Source organism: Zosterops lateralis (genome assembly GCF_965231275.1).
Source record: "Zosterops lateralis genome assembly, chromosome: 25".
In the NCBI taxonomy this organism is placed as follows: Eukaryota; Metazoa; Chordata; class Aves; order Passeriformes; family Zosteropidae; genus Zosterops; species Zosterops lateralis.
In genome coordinates, this window is record NC_139785.1 from 1,248,362 (window position 1) to 1,269,718 (window position 21,357).

The following is a 21,357-nucleotide window of genomic DNA, read 5'->3' on the forward strand; positions in this document are numbered from 1 at the left end:
TTGGCTGACAGAGGTGTTGTGTCACCAGGGAGCACAAACATTTTAAATATTGCTTTATAGTAGACAGGAGAAAAATGAATTTATCTGCAGGCACAGACCTACAGCTGACCTACTTCTCAGTGAGAGCTTCACCACACCTAAAAGCTGCAGCCAGCAGAGATGCTGAAGGGAGACCTGGTACCTGTTCCCTTTTGGGTTAAATCTGCTCCCTGAAAACCTTTACCTATCATCACACAACAATTTTTACACCTCAGGATGGCAGTTTTAGGAGTTCAGCTGTATTTAGCCAAATAAAGAGACCCACAGCATGGAATAATGCAATTTATTGGTAATTGCACCCAAAAAGTAAACCTGGAACACATCTATAAAAGGAGAATATTTGACTGATACAGAAAGAAAGCAGCTCTTTAGAGACTGAATGGATGAATTCCACTGCTCTCTGCCATTCATTGCTGGGTAAGGCTGGTGAAAGAGGAAATGCCCTACATGGAGGGGAAGTAATGCTGCACAATGAACCATTTCCCTAAAACGGGTCCTTTTAGAAGAAGAAGAGAGGAAGAAAACAGCTACTGCAAACAGAACATTCCTATGGGCAGTGCTTGAGTCCATGGCTGAGGTAGATGGGGTTGTGTGTCCCCAGAAACAGAGTCCCCATTTGCATTTCTGATTTAAAAAAAGGAAAAAAAAAGTAGTTTTCTATGAATTGTGCTTCACCTCTACAAGTAGAAGGAGAGGTACCCAGTGATGCAGCTGAATAAAAAAATACTTCATAAGCAGTAGGTTCTCTTCACTCCACGACAGAGGATGCCAGATATCACTTCATAAACAGTCAGCATATTCCAAAAAACCTGAGAAGAAACCTTGTCAGTGCCCAAAGAGCTGGAGCAGCCTTTACTTCAAAAAGTTGGATTTCCAGGGCTCAGGAGAAGAGGGATGTCACCAAAAAACCAAACCAATTTGCAGGAAAACCAAGGCACATTGGCACTGTAGGCACTGAGGCTTCTCTAGGCCCCGCACATCTGAGGGCAAGAGGTTTTCTTTTCCCCAATAAATTAGAAAGGTTTTTAGAAAATCATTGTTTTGTGCTTAAATAGAAGTGAATGATCCCATCAGCATTATTCTTCCAATCCACCAAGAGCAGAGCACGCCCTTCAATATGCACTGGTTATCCAGCAGCTTCTGGAAGGATCCAATCATGATTTTCAGTGCTGGAATTTTAGGGTTTTTTCCACAGCTTTAATCTTCTGTCAGTATGGATCTTCCTCATCTGTGTCCTAAACGGGGAACATGGAGAGAAACTGAGATTATGTGGGAAGAAATGAATCAAGCCATGAGTTCAGCCAAATGCTGAGCCTGGCTGGGCTTCTGGCAAGAGTCTAGAGGCTTCCAAAAAAATGCTGCTGTGCAAACAAGCCAGGGGACCTGCAAAAACCCTGAAAATATAAATATTAAAATATAAATACAAATAAAAATACAAATAAAAATATGTTTGATTTCTCCAGACACCATCACCACACTATAACCCACACGTGAAATGTGCTTGAAGAGGAGCAGCAGCTAAAGATGAATCAGAATGTGCAGCACCAGCCTGCAGAGACAGCCCTGAGCAGCACAAATTATTGTTTTTCAGCCTGACAGACACCGGCTTGCAGAACCCCATCGTTGCTGTAACCACAGTATCATTTGATGGTGTCCCCACAAGCTGCTCTGCAGCTCTGAGCTCACCCCAACACCTCAGCTCTGCAGGGGAAAATCTCACTGACGCTCCAGACATTTCCAGTCTGAAGAGATCTTCCCTTGGTTTTGCAATTTTCGTTGTTTGGTCACATATGAGGCATGAAAAAGTGCATTAGAGAAACCTCAGAAATGCAGAATCGCTAAGGTGAGAGGGCAGCATTCTCAGAGACCTGATCAGATAAATATTTCAATATCAGACAGCAAAGGACCAAACCTGACAAAGCCCTCTACATGAAAGCAGCAGGATTTTATCATCCCGATTTGACTCCTCCCAAAGGATGACAGGATATTTTTCAACTTTTAAGATCTCCCATGTCCTGACAGCATTTCCTCACCAAACTGGGGCTCCATCCTTTCCCATTTTTCCTCCTGGCACCTCCCTGATTCCCAGAATGCCACTTGGAACAGCCCTTCCACCTCCCAAGGCAACTCTGCCTTTGGCACAAGGCATTTCCTGCTTCCTGCATCTCTCCAAAGCCTCGTTCCCAACACTGCAGCTCCATCCCTGCTGTGCCTAATGCAGAACTGTAAATATTTTATGTACAACTTATGTAATTGCCTGCTTTTCATCCTGTATCTAATAGAAGCCATCAGCACACGCTTGGGCATTTAGGACACTTAAAATCACTGGCATTAGGGGAGTGAATCAAGCAACATGTATTTAAATCCTCCTAAACTCACGTCCTGACTGAGTACCTGAGAGGCAAAGGTGCCCCTGAGGTAAATCTGCCCTGCAGGACTCCGTGAAAGGATGAGAAGCCCTCCCGAATCGGGCATTACTCTGGAATGTGGCTGCCGGTCCCAGCACATAGAACTCGCACAAACAAGGGCAACTGGTGGCAAAACCGCTCCGGAGCTGGAGCACCTGATTAACAGGAGCTGCTGCTGGGGTGGGAAGGGAAGCAGCAGAATTAGAAGGCAACCACCACTTCAGAGAGCACAACAAACAAAAAAAGCAGAAACAAACAAACCAACCGCGAGGGTTTAGCAATGTTCCGCTGGAATGGAAATGAGGTAAAGGGAGGAAGATCTCCACCAGCTCTGCAAAAACCCAGAGGGCTGAGGGGTGACAGCCTGCCTTCCCCAGCACAGCACTGCCAGCCCCAAACTGCTCACACAGAGCCCCAAACAAACCCTGCAGTAGCTGGCACTTCAACCCTGATTTGTCATCTTAAAATGACAGCTTTGATTCTAATCAAGTCAAATAACAAATCAGTTTGATGGATGTCATGACAGCTTCTTCACCAGTACAACCAGCAGCTCTCACTCCCTGCTGCTGGGGAGCTCCGGGGAGCCTTTGGGACACACCTTGGGCACCTAGGGGTGTTAGGACACCCTGCCCGCTGCTCTTAGCACCTTCTTTGAGCACCCACGTTGGCAAAACCACTGTGAAAACACCGACTTTCACTTACCACACAGTTCAGGCACCACTCCTTGATCTTCCCCCCGCAGCCAGCCCTGTCTGTGTGCTCAGGCCTGCAGGAAAAGCACGGGATCAGGTTGGACTTTTCCCCTCAGACACTCCAGGACCTCCTCTGGACTGTGAATTCTGGTTATACCACACAGAGCTAAAGGGTTTTTGTCCTGAGGAAAAGCCTTTAAGGCTTTAAGCACAGCAAAGCCAAAAGGTCTGAAAGCTGCCAGGTGTCTCATTTTTAAAGTGGCACTTAAATGCCACAAAGATTAAAACAAAAGTTGCTTTTTGACTAGCAGATCTTGCACCACCAATCATTGAAAGACTGCATTTATAAAACAATTCTGCAAGGAATTGAGCAGAAAGGAGTTCAGTCTCCGAGGCTCTTTCAGTAGCTGACATCTCTGCTCAGGCCACCACAGGCAGCATTATTTGGTTTATTTTCCTTTTATGGGGATTTCACCCCAAAACACAGCACACAAAGCTCACATATGTGAAACATCCTGCTGACTCAGCCTCTAATAAACCTCATAACAGAAGTGAAATATGTCTGTCTCTAAACTGCTTCAGTTCCATGGCATTCCTCACGCGAACAACAGAGAAAAGGGGATGTGCAGCCCCTGGTTTGTGCTCCAGCATGGGGATTTCCCAAAGCTTTCTGCTTTGGCAGATACCAGTGACTGAAATGCTGAAGCGCAGTGGGGAAATCATCCCCCGTGCCTGTGCCCACACCCCAAAGTGGAAATACAGGCTCCAGCCTGCAGCCAGCACTTACTCATCAGACACCTCAATGGAGGATTTCTTGTAGCCACATTTTCCTTTCTCCTTCACTGCCCGGAATTTCCTCCCCATCCTCACCAGCAGCAGAAGGACCACTAGGGCAGAGGGGAGGAACACCAGGATGGACAGCAGAGCTGCTGAGGTCAGCTGGAAGGTCAGGCCTGAAACACAGTGAGACATGGCTTGGCTGAGCCTGTGGGACAAACCCACAGTCAGGGCACAGCTTGGTGGTCCTTCCATGTGAGACACAGGGCTGGAAACAGCCTGTCCCCACATCTGCAGGGTTCTGTCCCCAAATCTGCGGGGCTCCTGTCCCCAAATCTGCAGCCCCCAAATCTGTGGAGTTCCTGTCCCAAAACCTATAGCCCCCATATCTGCAGGGTTCTGCCACCAAATCTGTGGTCCTCACATCTGTGGGGCTCCTGTCCCCACACCCATGGGGCTCTCCTGTCCCCCTGTCCCCAAACCTGCAGTCCCTAATCTGTGGGGCTCCTATCCCCAAACCTGCAGGGCTCCTGTCCCCAAACCTGCAGTCCCCAAATCTATGGGGCTCCCATCCCCACACCCAGAGGGCTCTCCTGTCCCCCTGTCCCCAATTCTGTGGTCCCCTCCTGTCCCTCCACCCAGCCCAGGCAGGCTCGGCTGGAGGGAGCAGCAGAGGAAGGCAGAGCACGACACAGTTCTACCAGCACGGCTGAGCTGGGAATTTGGGGCAGGGCTGGCACGCAGGGCAGATGAGGAAATTATTACTGACAATCAGGGCTTGTGATGTGGAGATTATTTTTAGGCCAGCGTTTCCTCAGTGTTTAACTTGTTCTGCCGCAATTTGCGGAGGCTGAAACTTGCGAACAAAGAGACGCTTTTGATTCCTGTTATCACCACAGCTCCCCCTGTCCCCTCCTGCCTCGAATCAATTCAGGAGTTCTCCAAGTACTGAGCTCAGAGGGCAGGGCTGAGGTAACCTCTGCTGGAACTCCAGCGTGGAAGTCCAGGGAGCTTTTCCCACGTGGTGCTCAGAACTCCAAGATCCAACAAAGCAACTCTGTCACAGGGTGAGGTCAAAGCACGGCCAGGGAGCCTTACCCCGCTCTGTAACCACCAGCACCGTCTGGGGAATGTTGTGATAAACATCTGGAGGGTTCTTCACGCTGCAGATGAAGGTCCCGTTGTCACTGAGCACTGGGTTTTGGATAATGATGGAAGCATCGCCCTTAGCAACGTTCCCAACCCAGGATATCCTGTCTTTGAACTTCCCCGCTGGTGTGGGGTGTGGGATGGACTGGTAATGAAAAACCTGCAAGGAGGGAAAGGCAATAATTTTGATAATAAAACATTCATCCAAAAAAGCAGAGTGAATGGTTTCTCTGCACTGCAAAAATGAAGGAATTTTGCATTGTAAACATAAAGGAATAATGACAAATTTAGAAGTCAGGAAAAATATTTCCTATATAAGAGAAGTAAAACTACCAACTGAATCTTTACCACAATTCTGTGCAGTGCACAATGCAGCACTTGTGACAAACCCCCCAAATTTATCTACTTTAACATTATTATGCTATTTTGTATTTACCTAGAGTATTTTTTCACCCAGAGAACACCCAAGGGGATTTTACAGAGGAAAGAAGGCAACCACGAGACTCCCAAACCGCAAAGTAAAAGCGGCAAACCGGCAAGGCAAAGAGAAAATTCAGATTTTCAGCATGCCCAGAGGCCAGGCCCTGCTCCACCTACTGTCTCCATCTGTCCCCCCGAGAGGGGCCGGTAGGTCCAGTCCACCAGCAGGCTCTCCGTGATGGGGGAGCTAGATTTGAAGGAGCATTTCAGCAGCACTTGCTCACCCACAAAAGCTCGGACTTTAGGACTGGTCTTAATTTCCAGGGAAAGAACATTGCAGACACCTGATGGGACAGGCACAAAAGGCAGGGATTCATTTCTTGTTAACTGCGAGGTGCAAAATTGTCCCAAAAATACTGAGACATGAGCAGGCCAGCCAGAATTCAGAGATTAAAGCACAGCAGTGACTCCCTCCTCAACAGTGAAATTTGCAGGAAAGCTGAAAACTTCCCTGACCTATTTTCCATGGGACTGGAACCGGCTCCAAATGAGGAACCTGGGCAGAACCAGCACAGGTATTTAGATGTGGGGACAAAGAGCTGTGAAGTGCAATCAGCTGCGTCTCTGACCAGTTGCAAAATACCAGCTTTAAGTTCTTCAAAGCAGCTCTGCTGTGAGTGTGTGGCCGCAGCGCCTGAATTTCACACGAACGGGGTCAAAAGTCTCTCCACAGCACCGAGAGCTCTCAGTTCTTGTTTCCAGCGTGCGCGGCCACCTCTGCCCCGCGATGCTCCGGCCGCTCCCGAGTCTCCGGGGAGAGCTTTGTCCGAGCCTCCCGCCGCTCCGGGACAGCCCTTCCCGAGCTGCCCTCCTCCCCCGAGCACCGACCCCCGCGGGACAGCCCTTCCCGAGCCTCCCTCCTCCCCAGAGCGCCGACCCCCGCGGGACAGCCCTTCCCGAGCCTCCCTCCTCCCCCGAGCACCGACCCCCGCGGGACAGCCCTTCCCGAGCCTCCCTCCTCCCCAGAGCGCCGACCCCCGCGGGACAGCCCTTCCCGAGCCTCCCTCCTCCCCAGAGCACCGACCCCCGCGGGACAGCCCTTCCCGAGCCTCCCTCCTCCCCCGAGCACCGACCCCCGCGGGACAGCCCTTCCCGAGCCTCCCTCCTCCCCAGAGCACCGACCCCCGCGGGACAGCCCTTCCCGAGCTGCCCTCCTCCCCCGAGCACCGACCCCCGCGGGACAGCCCTTCCCGAGCCTCCCCCTGCCCGGGGACCATCCCGGAGCCGCATCCCGAGCGCTCCCGGCCCGGTTCCCACTCGGGGCACCGCGGGCACCGCCGCTGCCGTCCCTTTAACCCCATTCCATCTCCTCGGAGCCCCCCGTTACCGAGCAGCAGCAGAGCCCCCCGCGGGAGGAGGAAGAGGAGGAGGCGGCCGCCGGGCCCCGCCGCCCCTCGGCGCCGCATCCCGGCCGGGCTCAGCCCCGGAACATGGCGCTCACCTGGGCCAGGTGAGGGCGGGGCAGCCCCGAAATGGCCGCGGCGCCTGGGTGGGTACACCTGAGCACACCTGAACACACACGGACACACCCGGGCACACCTGGGGCCGGGACAAGGGAAGGTCCGGCGCGGCCACCGCGGGTGTCCCCAAATCCTCGAGCGGGTCCCGTCACCGCCAGCCCTCTCGCTGCGCTTTTTGTTGTTTTTGGGTGCTGCCGCAACGCGAGGAATGTGTCGGGATTATATTAAGTCAGGACGTTCCTCGCTGTGAGATCTTCGTAGATTTTAAAGCGCACTCAAAAAAAAAAAAAAAACAAAAAACAAACAAAAAAAAAACCTAATCAGGGGAACAGGCAGCAGCTGCGTCCCTTAGCCAAGGAAACTCTGGAACTGACAAGTTTTAGGGATGTAACAAATCAGGATGTTGATGTGTGTCTGTGTGTACACTGCTAACTGGGCACAACCCAAGGTTCATATATCCCAGAGCTGAACTATCTTTGTTATAATACCAAAAATCACACCTGCAGGTCCTGGCCAGGTGAAGAGCCTGTCCCCGAGCAGGGGTAGAAGTTGGCAGGGGTGACATAACTTGTGTGGGAATTATTAACCCATCATAAGAGAGAGGCTGTATTTGGAAAGTTACTGACTCTGAATTCTGTACATAAATAATGGTGGAAAAGTCCAGTGGGATGGGCTGGATTTGTGGGACACCACCGAGCACCCAGGCTTGGGCTCCTCTGAAGTGAATAATCAATGATCAATAATCAATGTCTCCTTGAAGTATTTAATTATTGGTTTGTTGTACACCGGGTAATGGATCCGACTTTGGGGACAAACAGAGCAAATCTGCTCATTTGAGGTGTCAGGGCCCCCAGGTCACATCCCCCTGTCACACCAGCACAGCTCTCAGCAAGGGCCTTTATTTACAACACAGGTAAGTGAAATGAAAACAGCCAGGTGACAGCCAGGCAGCGTGGCTGGCACATCACAGGTCATAAAGCCATTAAAGACACTCTACAAACAAACAAGGCGAGGCTTTGATTTGGGGCTGGGTAAATACTGTAACAGGATTGGTTTGGGGCTGGTTGGACACCGTTAGAGCTCCATGGGTTCCAGTTTTGGGGAACAAAGGGGAACATTGGGATAGTGAGAGTGGGAATGGGAACAGCTGCTGAACCCAGGCAGAGAACTCCCCTCAACCCTTAAATTCTGCCAAAGCTGCCAGACATGGATGTGCAAACCACCCTGGCTGGTGAATGTTATCCCTAATAACAAACAGCACACCTTGCCCAGCTCTACCACTGTCCATCTAATGTAGAAAAAGGGATTCCAAGGACTTTTGTTGTACCAGCTGAGATCTCACTGCTCAGTCTTCCTTCTCAGGATGCCAGGGAGGATTCTCAGAGAATGAAAAAAGGGCAGCACAAAGGCACCTTGTGGTTTCTAAGGTGCAAAGGTGCATCTGCTCAGACACCTCCCAGCCCTCTGTTCAGTCAGTCTCGGCGCTTTCATCTCCCAGAGAAGCCGTGCTCACATTGCACGGGTGAGAAGATGAAGGGAAGGTCTTTGTTCATGGGGCAAGATCCTCCTGCTTTGCCTCACCGAAGGGAATTCACAGCTCATGTAAAGTCACCCTCTTTCCATGCAAGACTTTCAGGTTGAGCAGAGGTACTTGGCAGCGTGGGGCGTCTGTAATCCAGCTTTGTTCTAACACCCCAAATTACAAGCTCTCAGCAGCTGCTTTGGAAGCACCTGAGAAGAAAGATTGTAAGAAAAACAAACATCCATTACTCAGGGTTATAGTCAAAAACCAAAATAATAGAGGCAGCTGCTGACCTCAGAAACTGCGGGTGAAATTTATGCTGACACGTTTAAGCAAAGAAAGTGAATATGGGAACAGTGCCAGTCTTCCTGCTGTAATTTAAAACCATAAAGGTTCAAGTAATCAAAAAGCAGATTCAAAACTGACAAAAGGGAAGTAATTCATTCCTCTTCATCTACAAAGCAGGAATTCCATGGAAAGCAGCAACAATGGCTTTCCTACAAATGCTCCTCAACACCAGGGTGGAGAAATCTCATGTACATTTAAGAGGCTGTGATTGTTCAGGGATTGTTCAGCTGTCTCTGAAGGATCTTCAGTAGCGAAGTGTGACTGTGGCCTCAGTTCTGACTGTGAATAGCAGGGAAATACCCAAGGGAATCTGCCTTGGAGAGTCCACTGGAACACTGAGACTTAAATTAAGAAGGTTTGGATGTGTACCTGCATTGTGCACACCAGCAAGGACCTTTAATCTTCCAATGGAATGGGTTCCTTCTCTTCCCCCATCTTCAGGCTTTCCTTTTCTTTACTGTTATAAAAGTGGGAGGGAAGAAAAAAGAAAAAAAAAACCCAAATCAGTGTCAGGCTGAGCAGCAGGATGTCCTGACTCACACACAGGACACCCGAGGTGAGATGGTGAGGGTGCCACACGTGTGGTGACCACAGCTCAGGGGACAGTGTGGTCATCTGCCCACCACCCCCACAGTTCTGCCCTCCTCTGAGTGAGAAGCCACTGAGAAGGACAAGGGCCAGATGAGGACTGCAGAGCTTGTCAGTCCTGGGGCTCTGCTCTGCCTGCACACAGCCAATTATCACTAATTGTTCTGAGTTTCGCATTGAGGATGCTCCGTGCAGGGTCTGAGCCAACAATTCAGAGAGACCACAGAGATAAACTCGTCAGGCCCTCCCAGGAGCCTGCCCCTCCCTGCCATGTCCTCACCACTCGGTGTCTGCCACCTCCAGCCTCTTGTCTCGCGCTCTCCTGCGGCGCTGCCGACAGATAATCACAGCTGTCACCACGATGATCATCAGCACAGAGGCAGATCCGATGGCCACGGCCAGGAAATGGATTTCTGAGAAGTTCACTGCGTGGGGAGAGACAGAGCAATGAAGCAGAGGGACACACAGGAGGAACGAGGCTGGGATCTGTGAATAAAACCTTTCCTCAGGCTCCTCTCTTTCCCTCCAGAAACAGAACAGAGCCCAGAACCATGCCCAGAGCAGAGCAGGGAATCTTCTGAGCGCTGGCAGCTCCAGGACACCGAGGATCTCCACTTTCCCACGAATTATCTGGTCCCGTGTTTGCCCTTCATGTCCCCACATTTCCAGGCAGTTACTGTTCCAATGTATCACCTCCTTTTGTTTCCTTGCCGTCATGAATATTTGTCACTCTGGGGCTTTGTTCAGATTGTGATTAAAGTTTAGCAGCTTTCTACTTCTGATCCCTTTTCTCCCCTAATTTTCCACTCTGGTTAAACCCACCCGAGCTCTGGGGGGTTTCTTGGCCTCTCACCTTTCTGCACAACCCGGAGCCGCACCTCCCCGATGGTGCCGTAGACATCTGGCCAGTTTGTCACCTGGCAGGTGAAGGTGCCGTTGTCACTGGGCTGCAGGTTCCAGATGATGATGGAAACATCGTTACGCTCAATGTTCCCGTCCCAGGTGACTCGCTCTTTAAACCTCCCCGAGGGGGGCTTGTAGGGCTCCTTCAGGTAGTAAAACACCTGCAAAAATCACAGGAACGTCGAGTGGCCTGGCTTCGAAGGGGGGGCTGGAAGATTCCTGAAGTCTTGTCAGGGATGTCACCTAAGACAGGGCTCAGCTGTGGTGCCAGCAGGTCCAGCTTCATAAAACCACAAGTATTTTAGCCCTGATCACCCAAAAGTAAACGTGAGAGTGTTTTTTTAGGCAGGTCTATAAACAGAGCTCGGATTAATCACTACAAGTGACGAAGGCCCAAATGTACCTGTGGGTTTTGGGTGTGTCTGAACCCACTCACTGCTCACCCTGGGTATTGGGGCAGGGATGAAAACCCCTGAAATGGAGCACAAAAATGTCACTCACCGGCTCATGAGCGCTCAGGTCCTCGGGCTGGAAGTTCCAGCTCACTGACAGCTGCTGGCTCACGGGGCTGCTGCTGGAAAAGGTGCATTTCAGCCGCTGGTTGGTCCCGTTCACGGCGACCACCTCCTTGGCAGTGTGAACTTCCACTGCTGCCGCCAGCCACAGCGCTGCGGGGACGAACAGGGGGAAATCACTGTCTGCAGTGAGCTCATCACCGCTCCTTATCGCCTTCAGTTCCCTGGGAGCCTCATCTGCGCTGGCAAGGGATAACCTGAGTGTCTCACAAACACTTCAAGGGGGGAGGCCCTGCAGATTTATTCACAAGAACTCCCTCAAACCGGACTAAAGCCCACTCAAAAATTGCTATTTCCCATGCTAGAACCTCCCTTTATACACTTCCTGCTCAGCATCATGCACACCATGGTGGAACGGCTCTTACTGATATATCCAGAGCCAGTTTTAGACGCTTTATGGCCCAGCTGGGCAACTCCAGGAAAGTCAGCCAGGCTGAAGAATTCTAAGTGAAATCCTCAAGGTAAATATGGATTTGTTTTTCCGAGAAACATCCCCACAACCTCCACGGCTGCTGCTTTAAAAATAAGTGAGCATCACTCACTCGATGCTCCCCTGGAAGAGGGACAACCAGCAGGAGGGAGAGCAAGGAAAAGAGAAGAGGAAAATGAAAAATAAGAAAAATTAATGGTTTGCTGGGGAAGGAAATAGAAAATATCAATATCCTGTCACATTAGGAAGTTAACTCCAGTGTGATTCAAGAAAAAAAAAAAAGGCAAAAAAAAAAGAGGCAGCTTATCTAGGGTTGCTAAACATAACTTCATAATGAAGATGTATTTGGAAGTAATGTATGAGTAAATACTTCCTTCCAAATAATTCCTTATCTCAAAGGAATGCCAAAACATTGAAGATATTTACACGTGAAAAACGTCATTGGCAGAGAACTTGTTGCTCATACACGGAGCTGGTGCCAAATCTTTACATTTGAAAAAAAAATAAGCATGAAGTAAGAGCAAAATACTTGTTTCCAAGGCAGATTACATCCCTGTGCTGATGCATTTGGGAAAGGAGGATGTGTTATTCTTAAAATCCGGGTGTTTTGATATAAACCACCGAAAATTCGAGTGAGTTTCGTGCCAGTCTGGAACCTTTGCTGTGTGAAGGATGTGAAGCCGGAGCTCCTGGACAATCCCCGACTGTTTAGGAACAAAGGTAGCAAAAGAAAAAAAAAAAAAAAAAAAAAAAAAAAAAAAAAAAAAAAAAAAAAAAAGCTGAGAGTAAAGTTCAGATTCCCAGCAGGAGAGAAAAAGACTTTGAAACCCGAGCTGAGGAGGAGATCAGCGGACGGGATCGGTGTTCTTCCTCTCCAATACGCCCAAACCTGTTGGGGAAGAAACTCAAGCACTTGGTGCCACTTCCAGCGAACCCCGCGCGCAGAAAGAATCGCAGCAAGGACGGGGGAAAGCCTCTGCCTTAGGGATGATTTAAGGGATCAGAAGAAGGAAATGAAGGCGGCCGGGGCCAGGTTTCCTCACCTCGGAGCTGCGCCCCAAGAACGAGCGCAGCGCCCAGCCAGGTGCGGCCGCGCATCGGGGACACAAATCCGGGGCTGCAAAGACAAATCCGCTTCGGGTTCTCCGTCACCGGCTGAAAGATGAGTTTCTCGAAGTCTTCCCAGCACGATGGGGCAGATTCCTTGCCCCCAGCTGGGCCTGCGAGGGGAGGTGAGCGCTCCCCCTGCGCTCCCCGCCGAGGTGCGCCCAGCCCCGTTCACTTCTGCCCGGAATCAGCAAGATTCCCAAGGTGAGATTAATTTCTTCTCCCTCCCATATTCCCCTGCTCTTTTGTGTTGCAATCATTCCTCCTCCCAGCCGCCACCCGAAACCACTCCCCTCTTGTGGGAGGTAAAGGAACATTTGCCTGGAGGTGTTCATAGGTGGCTCGAAGGAATGAGGGCCAATTGTTCGGCGAAAAAGCTGCGAACAATCCTCAAAAGAGCGGCCCCAAACCGACAGTCCACGGCCGCAGTGCGGGCCCTCATGCAGAGCATGGAAACGTCCCACCAAACACAGATACGTGCCCTAAAACTATTTGAACGTTCCTTGGCTGCAGCCAAGGATTGGGAGCCTGGTGCTTGGGAAGTTCTTGGAAAAATCAAGTAGGAAACGTGTCCAGCCCGGCCGTATTCCAGGCACGGCTGAGGAACCGCCGCGGTGCTCCAGGAGCGAGAAATCCCGTGGGACACAAAATATTCTGCAGGAGACACGTGGGAGCAGTGCGAGTGTGAAACCAGCCTGAGCCTGTGCGCTGGCAGAGTGGGGATGTTTGCTCTCCAGGGCCATAAATCACTGGCCGTGGCAGTGCTGGTGTCTGGTTCATTATCCCGTCCCCAGAGGTCATCCCAGGTTACCGGTTTCACTCGCGGCTGGTGCTGGTTTCCTTTGCAGGGGTGCAAGGGAAGCTCTGGGTGTTTGGGGAGGGGGATCCCTTGAGCGATTTGGCGATGGAAAAGCAGCACTGAGGGTGTCAGCTCCCTGGACAGAGCCCAGAACAGAGCAGGGAAGCCTGTGTGTGCTAACGCATCCCTGCTGACAGCCCCAGGACACCGAGAATCTCCATTTTTCCGGGAATGATGTGGTCCCGTGTCAGCCCTTCATTACTCCACCTCCCCAGATTTCCCGGCAGTTACTGTTCCAACACATCACCTCCTTTTGTTTCCTTGCCGCCGTGAATATTTGTCACTCTGGGGCTTTGTTCAGGTGGTGATGGAAGTTTAGCAGCCAATTTGCTGCCACTTCCTCATCCTGTTTCTGCACCGGGCTGGGAACAGCCCCTATTCCCACCTTTACCTGCAGACTTCTACCAACCTTCATCTTCTTTCAGAACATGTGGACTCCAGCTAAGAGAAGACCACGTCCCTGCACACTCGCCAGTAACCTCAATGCTCTGACGCTCCACTTGGAAACACAAATAAGGAAGAGAAAGCCCTGACAGCCCAAGGCAGCACCCCAGTAAGGGAATGGGGTACAGCATCACTCCCTGTCTGTCCGTGCCCTCATCCCTGCGGGCAGCAGAGCCTGGGGTGCCCCTGGCGCGATCCCGCCGGGGTCTGTGCGTGCCCCAAGCCCGGCTGGGAGGGACCGTGCCCGGCGAGCGGCGCTGGCCGCGGCAGGAGCCCCCTCTAGTGGGGCCAGGACACTTCCAGGGCAGCGCCCGGGCGGGAGAACCTCCCAAAACCGCTGCCGGGATAACTCCGGGAGGGTCCGTGGAGAGGGGCTGGGGGCAGGCGGTGGGCAGGGAGCGATGGCCTCAGCTCTGTGCCCGAGCAGAGCTGGGGGCTGAGCTTTGGGTGCTGCTTCTGGTGCCTTCGTTCCGACCTGCCAGAGCCTCAAAGGAACCCGCAGGGAAGGTGGAGAGGGGCTCTCTGTCAGCAGCTGGAGGATGGAACAAGGGGGAATGGGTTCAAACTGCCAGAGGGCACGGTTAGATGGGATATAGGAAAGGAATTGTTCCCTGGGAGGGTGGGCAGGCCCTGGCACAGGGTGCCCAGAGAAGCTGTGGCTGCCCCTGCATCCCTGAAGTGTGCAAGGCCAGGCTGGACAGGGATTGGAGGAGCCTGGGACGGTGGAAGGTGTCTCTGCCATGGCAGGGGTGGCACTGGATGGGATTTATGGTCCCTTCCCACCCAAACCATCTTGTGACGCCGCGTGAAGTCGTTTGCCACAGTTGGAACTTCTCAAACCCCCACTTTGAGAAGCTGTTGGGAAGGTCCTGATGGCGAATCTGATTCCAGCTCCTTTCTCTGTCCTGCTGCTCCCAGGGCAGCTCCAGGAGCTGTCCCGAGCCCTGCAGAGCTGGTGCAGAGCAGAGCAGCCACCCCTCGCTGCCGGTGACGTCCCATGAAGACATTTTGAGCCTCCACACTTCCTGACCCGGGCTTATTTCACGTGTGTGCATTGGCTGCTCTGGAAAGAGTGAGTCCCCCAGCCCTGCTCGGGTCGGTGGCAATTCTGGGAAAAAAAGCAATCCTGGGCCTCTTTCTAAAGAAAACCCACCGTGTTCTTTCCTGCCACAGCCATGCCTGTCTGATGTGGTGGAGAGGAGCAGCAGGAGGAGGAAGATGAGGATGAGGCTGGAGCGGTCCCTGCCCCTCCTGGGGTTGCTGCTGTGTGCAGGTGAGTCCCCAAACTCCAGGCCAGAGCAGCTCGGTGCAGTGTGAGCTGTGAGGTTCCACGCTCTTGGTTTTGGTTTTGTCCTTTATCCGTGCACCGAAAGCGTTTGGTGATCCGGGGTAAATAACTTCAGGCGTGGGGGGATATCGGGAGTGGTGGAGGCTCCCAGCTGAGCAGCTGGAATGCCCCGCTGGTTCAGGGTGAGGAGCAGAGCACCTGAAAAGGCTCTAAAGAAGCCTATAATGAGGAGAGACGTGCAAGGTAAACCATTGTTGTTACTCCATTGAGAGTTGTTAAGAGTACAACTACTCCGCCAAAGTGCTGCAAACGCCAATCTTTGTGAGGATAGGAAACGTGGTTTGTCATCAACGGCCTGTTCTTTTTTTCTAATTTAATTTTGTCTATGTAAAATAAAAGATCATCAGGTCTCCTTCTCTCTTCTCTCCAGCCAGGTCCGCTGGCTGTGGAATTCAAATCTGCAATCACTTACTTACATTACTTTTCGCAAAAAGACTTTAAAGGAAATCACAAATCCGTTTCACACCTCCTAAAAATTCTTTCTTTAATATTCCAGCTCCAGAGCCTTCCATGGAGAGAGTTGTTTCCTACAAGGCAGAAAAACTACACAGATAAAGAGTTTTATAGCGTTAAATCAACGTCAGGGTCCCACTCTGCAGCGAGGTCTCCTGCAGAGGACAGAGGTTCATACCAGGTTTCCCAGCACTGTTTGCTCCATGATAATAAAGCAGAATTTCGGGGTTTGCACCTTGCAATAACAACTCTTTTTTTCTGAGCTGGGTTGGAAAATGATTCAAGTTTCCATTCTGTGTTAGGCTGTGTCAAAAATGGCTTCCACGTTCAGAACAACATCCTGTCTCACCACCAGAACATTTCTGATGCCCTCAGCATGAATGTGGGATTATAAACATCTCTTTCAAGCAGCTGACTTCAGAAAGGAGGTCCTGGGTGTAGGAAAGGTGTGTCATACCTGAAGCTCAATAATTTAACATTTATTATTCTTTTTTTTTTTTGCAGCTGGCACCACAGCTCAGCAGGGTAAGTGCATTTTACCGCCGTCCTTAAATATTTATTGTGCTAAAAATCCCAAATAAAGAGTAAAAGTCAAATAGAAAGATTTGAATTTTGTAAATATTGCGGGGTAAGAAAAAAGTCACTGTTCATTAATTGATAGTGATCTTACTGATTGGGGAAATTGGTCCTTATTAATTATTACCAGTGATTAATTATTACCAGTGTTGGGCATTTCCAACAGCATTTCCAAGCAGTGAGGCAACGATGAAACAATTTTTTAACACTCCTTTTTTTCTGTTTTGCAGATGAAGAGCTGGAGGGTAAGTGAATGTTACCAGCAAAAATATTAATATCTTTAATACTAATCTTTAATACTAATCCTTAATACTAATCCTTAATACTAATCTTTAAATATCTTTAGTACTTAGAGGGATATAAAGTCTGTAGCTGACTAAAAACCAGGTAGAAATATTTGAGTTTTGCCCTTGGTTCCCTTTCTCATTGGTTTGTCCTCCCAAGGGGAATTCCTGGTGGAGATTTCTGGCACCACGGTGACAATCACATGTCCCATTGATGACGATGACATCCAGTGGACCCTGTCTGGGACAGCACAGGCCATCAAGGAGAGGAAGTTCACTATCAGGGACCATGACAGCAAATCTGCCAACCTGAGCTGTTCCTTGGGGAACAGGAAACATGAGCTGTACCTGAATGCCAAAGGTGAGCGCAGACCCCTCACCCTGCACATGCCAGTGGCAGGTTTGAGGAGCTGACACTTGGGTTTTGGTGCTGGGTGGGGGTGAACGTGATGCTGTTGAGGCCATTCCTGCCCTGTGTGGGCAGTGAAGGAACCCCAGAGCCCATTTCTGGCAGAAAGAATCTCCCCTTTTCCCTGCCCAGCTGCCTGCAGCCCTGTGCCAGCCTGGGCTCTGGCTCTGAGCATCCCCTGCCCTCATCCCCTGCAGTGTGTGCCAACTGCGAGGAGCTGGATGCCCTGACCGTGGCAGGGATCATCACTGCAGACCTCCTCATCACCCTGGGGGTGCTGATCCTGGTCTATTACTTCAGCAAAGGCAGGAAGGGACGGGCCAGCTCTGCTGGGGACAGTCGGCCACGAGGTGAGAGCCATTCCAGACATCTCCATCCTCTGAGCTCCCAGGGAAATCCTAATCCCCACTGTGTGGTGGGGCAGCCTCTGCTCCCCACCAGCTTCCAGTCAATGCTCCTGCTTCCCACGGGTGCTCTCCAGGCTGCCTTTGTGCAGGGATGGGAGTAGCTGCTGTGCCAAAGCTTTCTGCACACATGGACCTATTTCCCAGGCACCAGTTGCCTCTTTGAGAACTCAGAATATCCATGGTGTGCCTGGTCCTGGGATCAGCCTGAAGGTGCCTCAGGACAGGAATCCCCAAGGATTCCCCCTCTCTGTGCCTCTGTTTCAGGTCAGAAGATGCAGCGTCCTCCCCCTGTCCCAAACCCGGACTACGAGGTGAGGACCATCCCTGAGCTTCCCATCCCTGCTGGCTGGGGAGGGACAGCCAGGGCTGGCTAGGGCTGATAGCCACGTCACTTATCCTTGAGGAAGCATCCAGTCAAGCTCTAAGCTTTCCTGGCAGTGGAGGAAAAGGGTGGTGAGGGAGGAGCCCCTTTTCCTGGTGCTGCCACGGGGATTTACCTGGGAGCAGAACTGCAGCTCCCCGTGCACTACCCCTGCTCTGCCGTGCTTTTCTCCATGTGCTGTGTGGGCTCAGGTAAGGATTGCTGAAGGCAGATCTCTGCTGTTCCCACAGCCCATCCGGAAAGGCCAGCGGGAGGTGTATGCAGGCCTGGGACCCAGGGGCATCTGAAATTCCCGGGGATGACAGGCTGGAACCAGCAGCACTGGGGCCAAACGCTTCTGCCCACCTTGTTCCCAGCTCCCTGCAGCTCTGCTGAGGCTCTGGCATTTTGGGATAAGCCAGGTGCCCACAGGACAGGGACATGCCGTCCCACCCCGGGGTGTGCTTGGGTTTGCCATCAGGGAACAGAAACGAGCACACTGGCAAGAGATTTCCTTCTCAATAAAGGACTGCAGCCTCACTGGTGGTTCCTGGTCTCCTTCTCCCCTCACACTTCTCTCTGCTCCTGTTGGTTTTCCCTCCAGTTTAATTTCTGCCCTGAGTGCCTCCACTTGCTTCTGGTGGTTCCCTGGGCTGGGAGCAGATCTTCCTCAGGGGGATTTGCCTCTGAGCTCATCCTGCTCTCACCTTTCACAGCCTGACCTCTCTTTGCAGCCGAAGCAGCAGAGGCAGACACTAAAAACCCCCCAAAACGGCCCAGCAGCAATGGAACTGCTCAACCCACAGGCTGAGAAGGGCCCGTGGGCTGTTTTGATGCCAGTTTCAGGTCGAAGCCCGGCTGAGGCAGCCCCTGAGCAGAGGAAGCAGCAGCAGAGCAGGGGCTGGGGGTGGTTGAGCTGCAGGAGAGGAGGGGAGCCCCAGCAGTGCTGTGCCCCGCAGGATGCGGTTTGGAGGCACAGCTGGGCTGTTCACCACAACGGCCCCCACACCCCTAGCAGGGAGATGGTGAGATACACACAGCACCAACCCCCAGCAGCTCCAGAAACACTCAGGGCCATGTTCTTACCTTCTGCAAGCCAGAGCTGCTGCAGGGACGCCTGCTCAGCCTGCCAGTGGGGTGGGAGAAGCTTGGATTGCTCTGGGTGTACAGGGCCTAAATTTTGCTTCAAAAACTCCCTAAATTTTGCTACACCCCAGTGCTTCTACCCACATTTTTGGGGTGCATCAATGTACCAGTTTGCCCCAGTGTTTGTCCCAGCCAGTGCCATCCCACACATTCCTCGTCTCAACAGGATCAGCACCCCCCCACAGGCAGCAGCTCTGCCTCTGTGCTCACCTGCACCAGGGGAATATTTCTTTGTCCTTCCAAGGGTGGCCCTGTCTGGAGTCTGTGTTCCGTTTTGGGGACTCAGAGCTGCTTGGGGCTGGGGAATGGAGACCAGTGACCAAATTCCATCCCGTGTGCACCTTCCCAGTGATCAAATCCCACCCCATGTGGACCTAAGGAGACACCAGATCCCATCCCGTGTGCACCTTCCCAGTGACCAAATCCCACCTCATGTGTGCCTTCCCAGTGACCAAATCCCATCCCATATGTGCCTTCCCAGTGATCAAATCCCATTCCATGTGGACCTTCCCAGTGATCAAATCCCATTCCATGTGGACCTTCCCAGTGACCAAATCCCACTCCATGTGGACCTTCCCAGTGACCAAATCCCACTCCATGGGAGACACCAGATCCCATCCTGTATGTGCCTTCCCCAGGACCTGGACACAACACGGAGCAGGGAGGGTGTGGGACAGGCCCATCTTTAATGGCAGGAATATGGAAGTGCAAGAGGTGTGGAATGATTACAGGGTTACAAGCAGCCCACTCTGGAGGGACCTCCAAGCGAAACCAGCACGCTGATGAAGGCAGTCTCAGAATCTTCCCACTTCACTTTCGGGCACGGGCGGGAGCCAGCCGGCTGTACTGCTCATCCTCCCGCTCTCCGAGGGGCTGGGAGGGGGAAAAAAGGAGACATGAGCCAAAACTGTATCTGCCCAGGCCTGGGAGGGCGAGCTGGATCAGCCTTTGGCAAGATTCTCTCCACACAGGGATGCTGAAGGTGCCCACACACATACAGGGGTGCTGGAAGTGTCCCCACACACACAGGGGTGCTGGAGGTGTCTACACACACACACACACAGGGATGCTGAAGGTGTCCCCACAGACACACAGGGGTGCCCCCACCCTCACCTGGTAGAGCTCATTGGCGATCAGGTTCTGCCTGTCAGAAGCTGAGGGAAGAAAAGTCAAGGTCAGGGATCAAGGGAGCCACGGGCAATGTGGGCAACATTTCCAAACAAACCCAAGAGTTGGCTGCGGCCCCTGGGTGCCACACACAGCCCCCAGAGGTGCCAGGCACAGCCCTGGGGCCTCTCCTGTTCCTCACCTCGTGATGTGTGTCCCCTGTCGTGGCCAGTGATGCAGTACACGGCCACGGCCAGGAACAGCGTGGCCACCACGTCCGCGACAACGATGCCGGAGATGGTGGGAGCGTCCACCTCGATGCAGTTCTGGCACACTGGAAAGCCCAAAAGGACATGGACACTGAGGGCTCAGCCAGCTCTGCCAGGCCAAAACAGAGCAGCTGGGTTTGCTGTGTGAGCCAGGGCAGTGGCACAAGCTGCCATGTGTCCCCCACACCCCTGCAGGGCTAGAGAAGCAGGTCACAACCCTAAATAAGGCTGCAGAGCTGCCACAGTGACACCGCACGCAGAGGAACCTGCAGTAAACCAGCAGAGACACTGCCAGATGTGGGGGGACATTCCCTCAAGGCTTGGGTGAAAGCTCCAAGCAGTTCTGGCTCTGGAAAAGCAGGTGTGCAACACTTACTGCGATAGTGCACCTGGAGGCTTTTCCTCTGGCCTCCTGTTTCACACACGTAGAGGCCTCTGGGGTCGTCATAAACCCCGCTGAGGTCCAGCTGTGCTTCGTGCCCAACAGCGTCCCCATCTTTCCACCACGTGATGTTTTTGCCTTGGCTTCGCACACACTCCAGGAACACCTTCCCACTGAATTCCTTCACGAATATCTGCCCTGTGGAAGGAGAGGAGAGCAGAGAGCTTCAGCTCTGAGTTATCCACACTAGTGCAGAGCTCCGAGCTCCGAGCTCCGTCATGGAGATGAAGCATCACATCAGGCTGTCCCAAAAACACTCTGGGCAAAGCAGGCTCCCCTATCCCTGTTGCACTGATTCCTTTTTCCCCAAAACATTCCAAACCTTCCCTGGTGGAAAGCCTCAGCAAGCCTCGGGGCTCTTTCCCAGCACTCTCCCGGCATGTCCAGGCACCACGGGCAGTGTCCGGCCGCTGACCCCACCCCGGAAGACTCACCTCGGACCCCCCAGCTGGCCACGGCCAGGCTGGCCAGCAGTGCCCAGGCACTGAGCCCCTTTCCCCCGGCCATGGCACGGCGGTGCTGGCTCTGTCCCCTTGGTGCTGCCGGGACGTGCGGAGAGCTGCTCACCACAAGGCACCACCCGCCCCGGGCTGCGTCAGGTACCGGATGCCGGGGGCTGATGCTCCCTCCCCCTGCAGCCGGGGATGGATGGGGAACCTGCCTCCTCACCCCGAAACAGCCTGACATCCGTGTGAGGGCACAGAGGGGCTGAGGTTCGGCTCCTCCAGCAGCCAGGGACCCTCTGCAGCCAAGGGCTTCCAGCAGCCGTGGATT

General features: G+C 52.5%; 4 protein-coding genes across 8 annotated transcripts; 1 reads left to right on the forward strand and 3 right to left on the reverse strand.

Annotated features, from left to right (window-relative positions):
- Positions 1-337: 337 nt before the first annotated feature.
- On the reverse strand, positions 338-6,976 carry MPZL3 (myelin protein zero like 3). The gene is made up of 6 exons (XM_083878127.1): positions 6,873-6,976; positions 5,663-5,829; positions 5,015-5,225; positions 3,927-4,092; positions 3,150-3,213; positions 338-1,274 (listed from the first exon to the last, which is right to left on the reverse strand). Exons 1-6 carry the CDS (start codon positions 6,949-6,951, stop codon positions 1,248-1,250), a joined length of 714 nt encoding a protein of 237 aa, XP_083734253.1. The 5' UTR covers positions 6,952-6,976; the 3' UTR covers positions 338-1,247.
- Positions 6,977-7,890: 914 nt separating this feature from the next.
- MPZL2 (myelin protein zero like 2) lies at positions 7,891-12,524 on the reverse strand. Its single transcript, XM_083878012.1, has 6 exons — positions 12,415-12,524; positions 10,868-11,034; positions 10,317-10,527; positions 9,744-9,888; positions 9,245-9,332; positions 7,891-8,736 (listed from the first exon to the last, which is right to left on the reverse strand). The coding sequence occupies exons 1-5, from the start codon at positions 12,467-12,469 to the stop codon at positions 9,272-9,274; spliced, it is 639 nt and encodes a 212-aa protein (XP_083734138.1). The 5' UTR covers positions 12,470-12,524; the 3' UTR covers positions 7,891-8,736; positions 9,245-9,271.
- Positions 12,525-13,756: 1,232 nt separating this feature from the next.
- Positions 13,757-18,159, forward strand: CD3E (CD3 epsilon subunit of T-cell receptor complex). 5 transcript variants are annotated; one of them, XM_083878014.1, is made up of 8 exons: positions 13,757-13,811; positions 14,700-14,853; positions 14,926-15,054; positions 16,087-16,107; positions 16,389-16,403; positions 16,603-16,803; positions 17,049-17,201; positions 17,523-17,812. In XM_083878014.1, the coding sequence occupies exons 3-8, from the start codon at positions 15,000-15,002 to the stop codon at positions 17,630-17,632; spliced, it is 555 nt and encodes a 184-aa protein (XP_083734140.1). In that variant the 5' UTR covers positions 13,757-13,811; positions 14,700-14,853; positions 14,926-14,999; the 3' UTR covers positions 17,633-17,812. The 5 variants fall into 5 exon arrangements, with proteins under 5 accessions (XP_083734140.1, XP_083734141.1, XP_083734142.1 ...); XM_083878015.1 differs by having other exon boundaries at positions 14,955-15,054; XM_083878016.1 differs by having other exon boundaries at positions 14,700-14,826.
- Positions 18,160-19,439: 1,280 nt separating this feature from the next.
- On the reverse strand, positions 19,440-21,140 carry LOC310918975 (T-cell surface glycoprotein CD3 gamma chain-like). The gene is made up of 5 exons (XM_083878046.1): positions 21,018-21,140; positions 20,518-20,721; positions 20,075-20,206; positions 19,879-19,919; positions 19,440-19,638 (listed from the first exon to the last, which is right to left on the reverse strand). The coding sequence occupies exons 1-5, from the start codon at positions 21,088-21,090 to the stop codon at positions 19,576-19,578; spliced, it is 513 nt and encodes a 170-aa protein (XP_083734172.1). The 5' UTR covers positions 21,091-21,140; the 3' UTR covers positions 19,440-19,575.
- Positions 21,141-21,357: the final 217 nt, after the last annotated feature.

Coding starts and splice junctions, on each gene's coding strand:
- MPZL3 (XM_083878127.1), bottom strand. CDS start 6,951: ATGCGGCGCCGAGGGGCGGCGGGGCCCGGCGGCCGCCTCCTCCTCTTC. Junction 5,226..5,662: donor CGGGGGGACAGATGGAGACA/GTAGGTGGAGCA, acceptor CCCTCCTTGCAG/GTTTTTCATTACCAGTCCAT. Junction 1,275..3,149: donor AGTGGTGCCTGAACTGTGTG/GTAAGTGAAAGT, acceptor TTCCCCGTTTAG/GACACAGATGAGGAAGATCC.
- MPZL2 (XM_083878012.1), bottom strand. CDS start 12,469: ATGCGCGGCCGCACCTGGCTGGGCGCTGCGCTCGTTCTTGGGGCGCAG. Junction 9,889..10,316: donor GCTCCGGGTTGTGCAGAAAG/GTGAGAGGCCAA, acceptor CTCCCCACGCAG/TGAACTTCTCAGAAATCCAT. Junction 9,333..9,743: donor GAGGTGGCAGACACCGAGTG/GTGAGGACATGG, acceptor CTTTTATAACAG/TAAAGAAAAGGAAAGCCTGA.
- CD3E (XM_083878014.1), top strand. CDS start 15,000: ATGAGGATGAGGCTGGAGCGGTCCCTGCCCCTCCTGGGGTTGCTGCTG. Junction 16,804..17,048: donor GCTGTACCTGAATGCCAAAG/GTGAGCGCAGAC, acceptor CATCCCCTGCAG/TGTGTGCCAACTGCGAGGAG. Junction 17,202..17,522: donor TGGGGACAGTCGGCCACGAG/GTGAGAGCCATT, acceptor CCTCTGTTTCAG/GTCAGAAGATGCAGCGTCCT.
- LOC310918975 (XM_083878046.1), bottom strand. CDS start 21,090: ATGGCCGGGGGAAAGGGGCTCAGTGCCTGGGCACTGCTGGCCAGCCTG. Junction 20,207..20,517: donor CCTCCAGGTGCACTATCGCA/GTAAGTGTTGCA, acceptor TGGGCTTTCCAG/TGTGCCAGAACTGCATCGAG. Junction 19,920..20,074: donor CAGGGGACACACATCACGAG/GTGAGGAACAGG, acceptor TTCTTCCCTCAG/CTTCTGACAGGCAGAACCTG.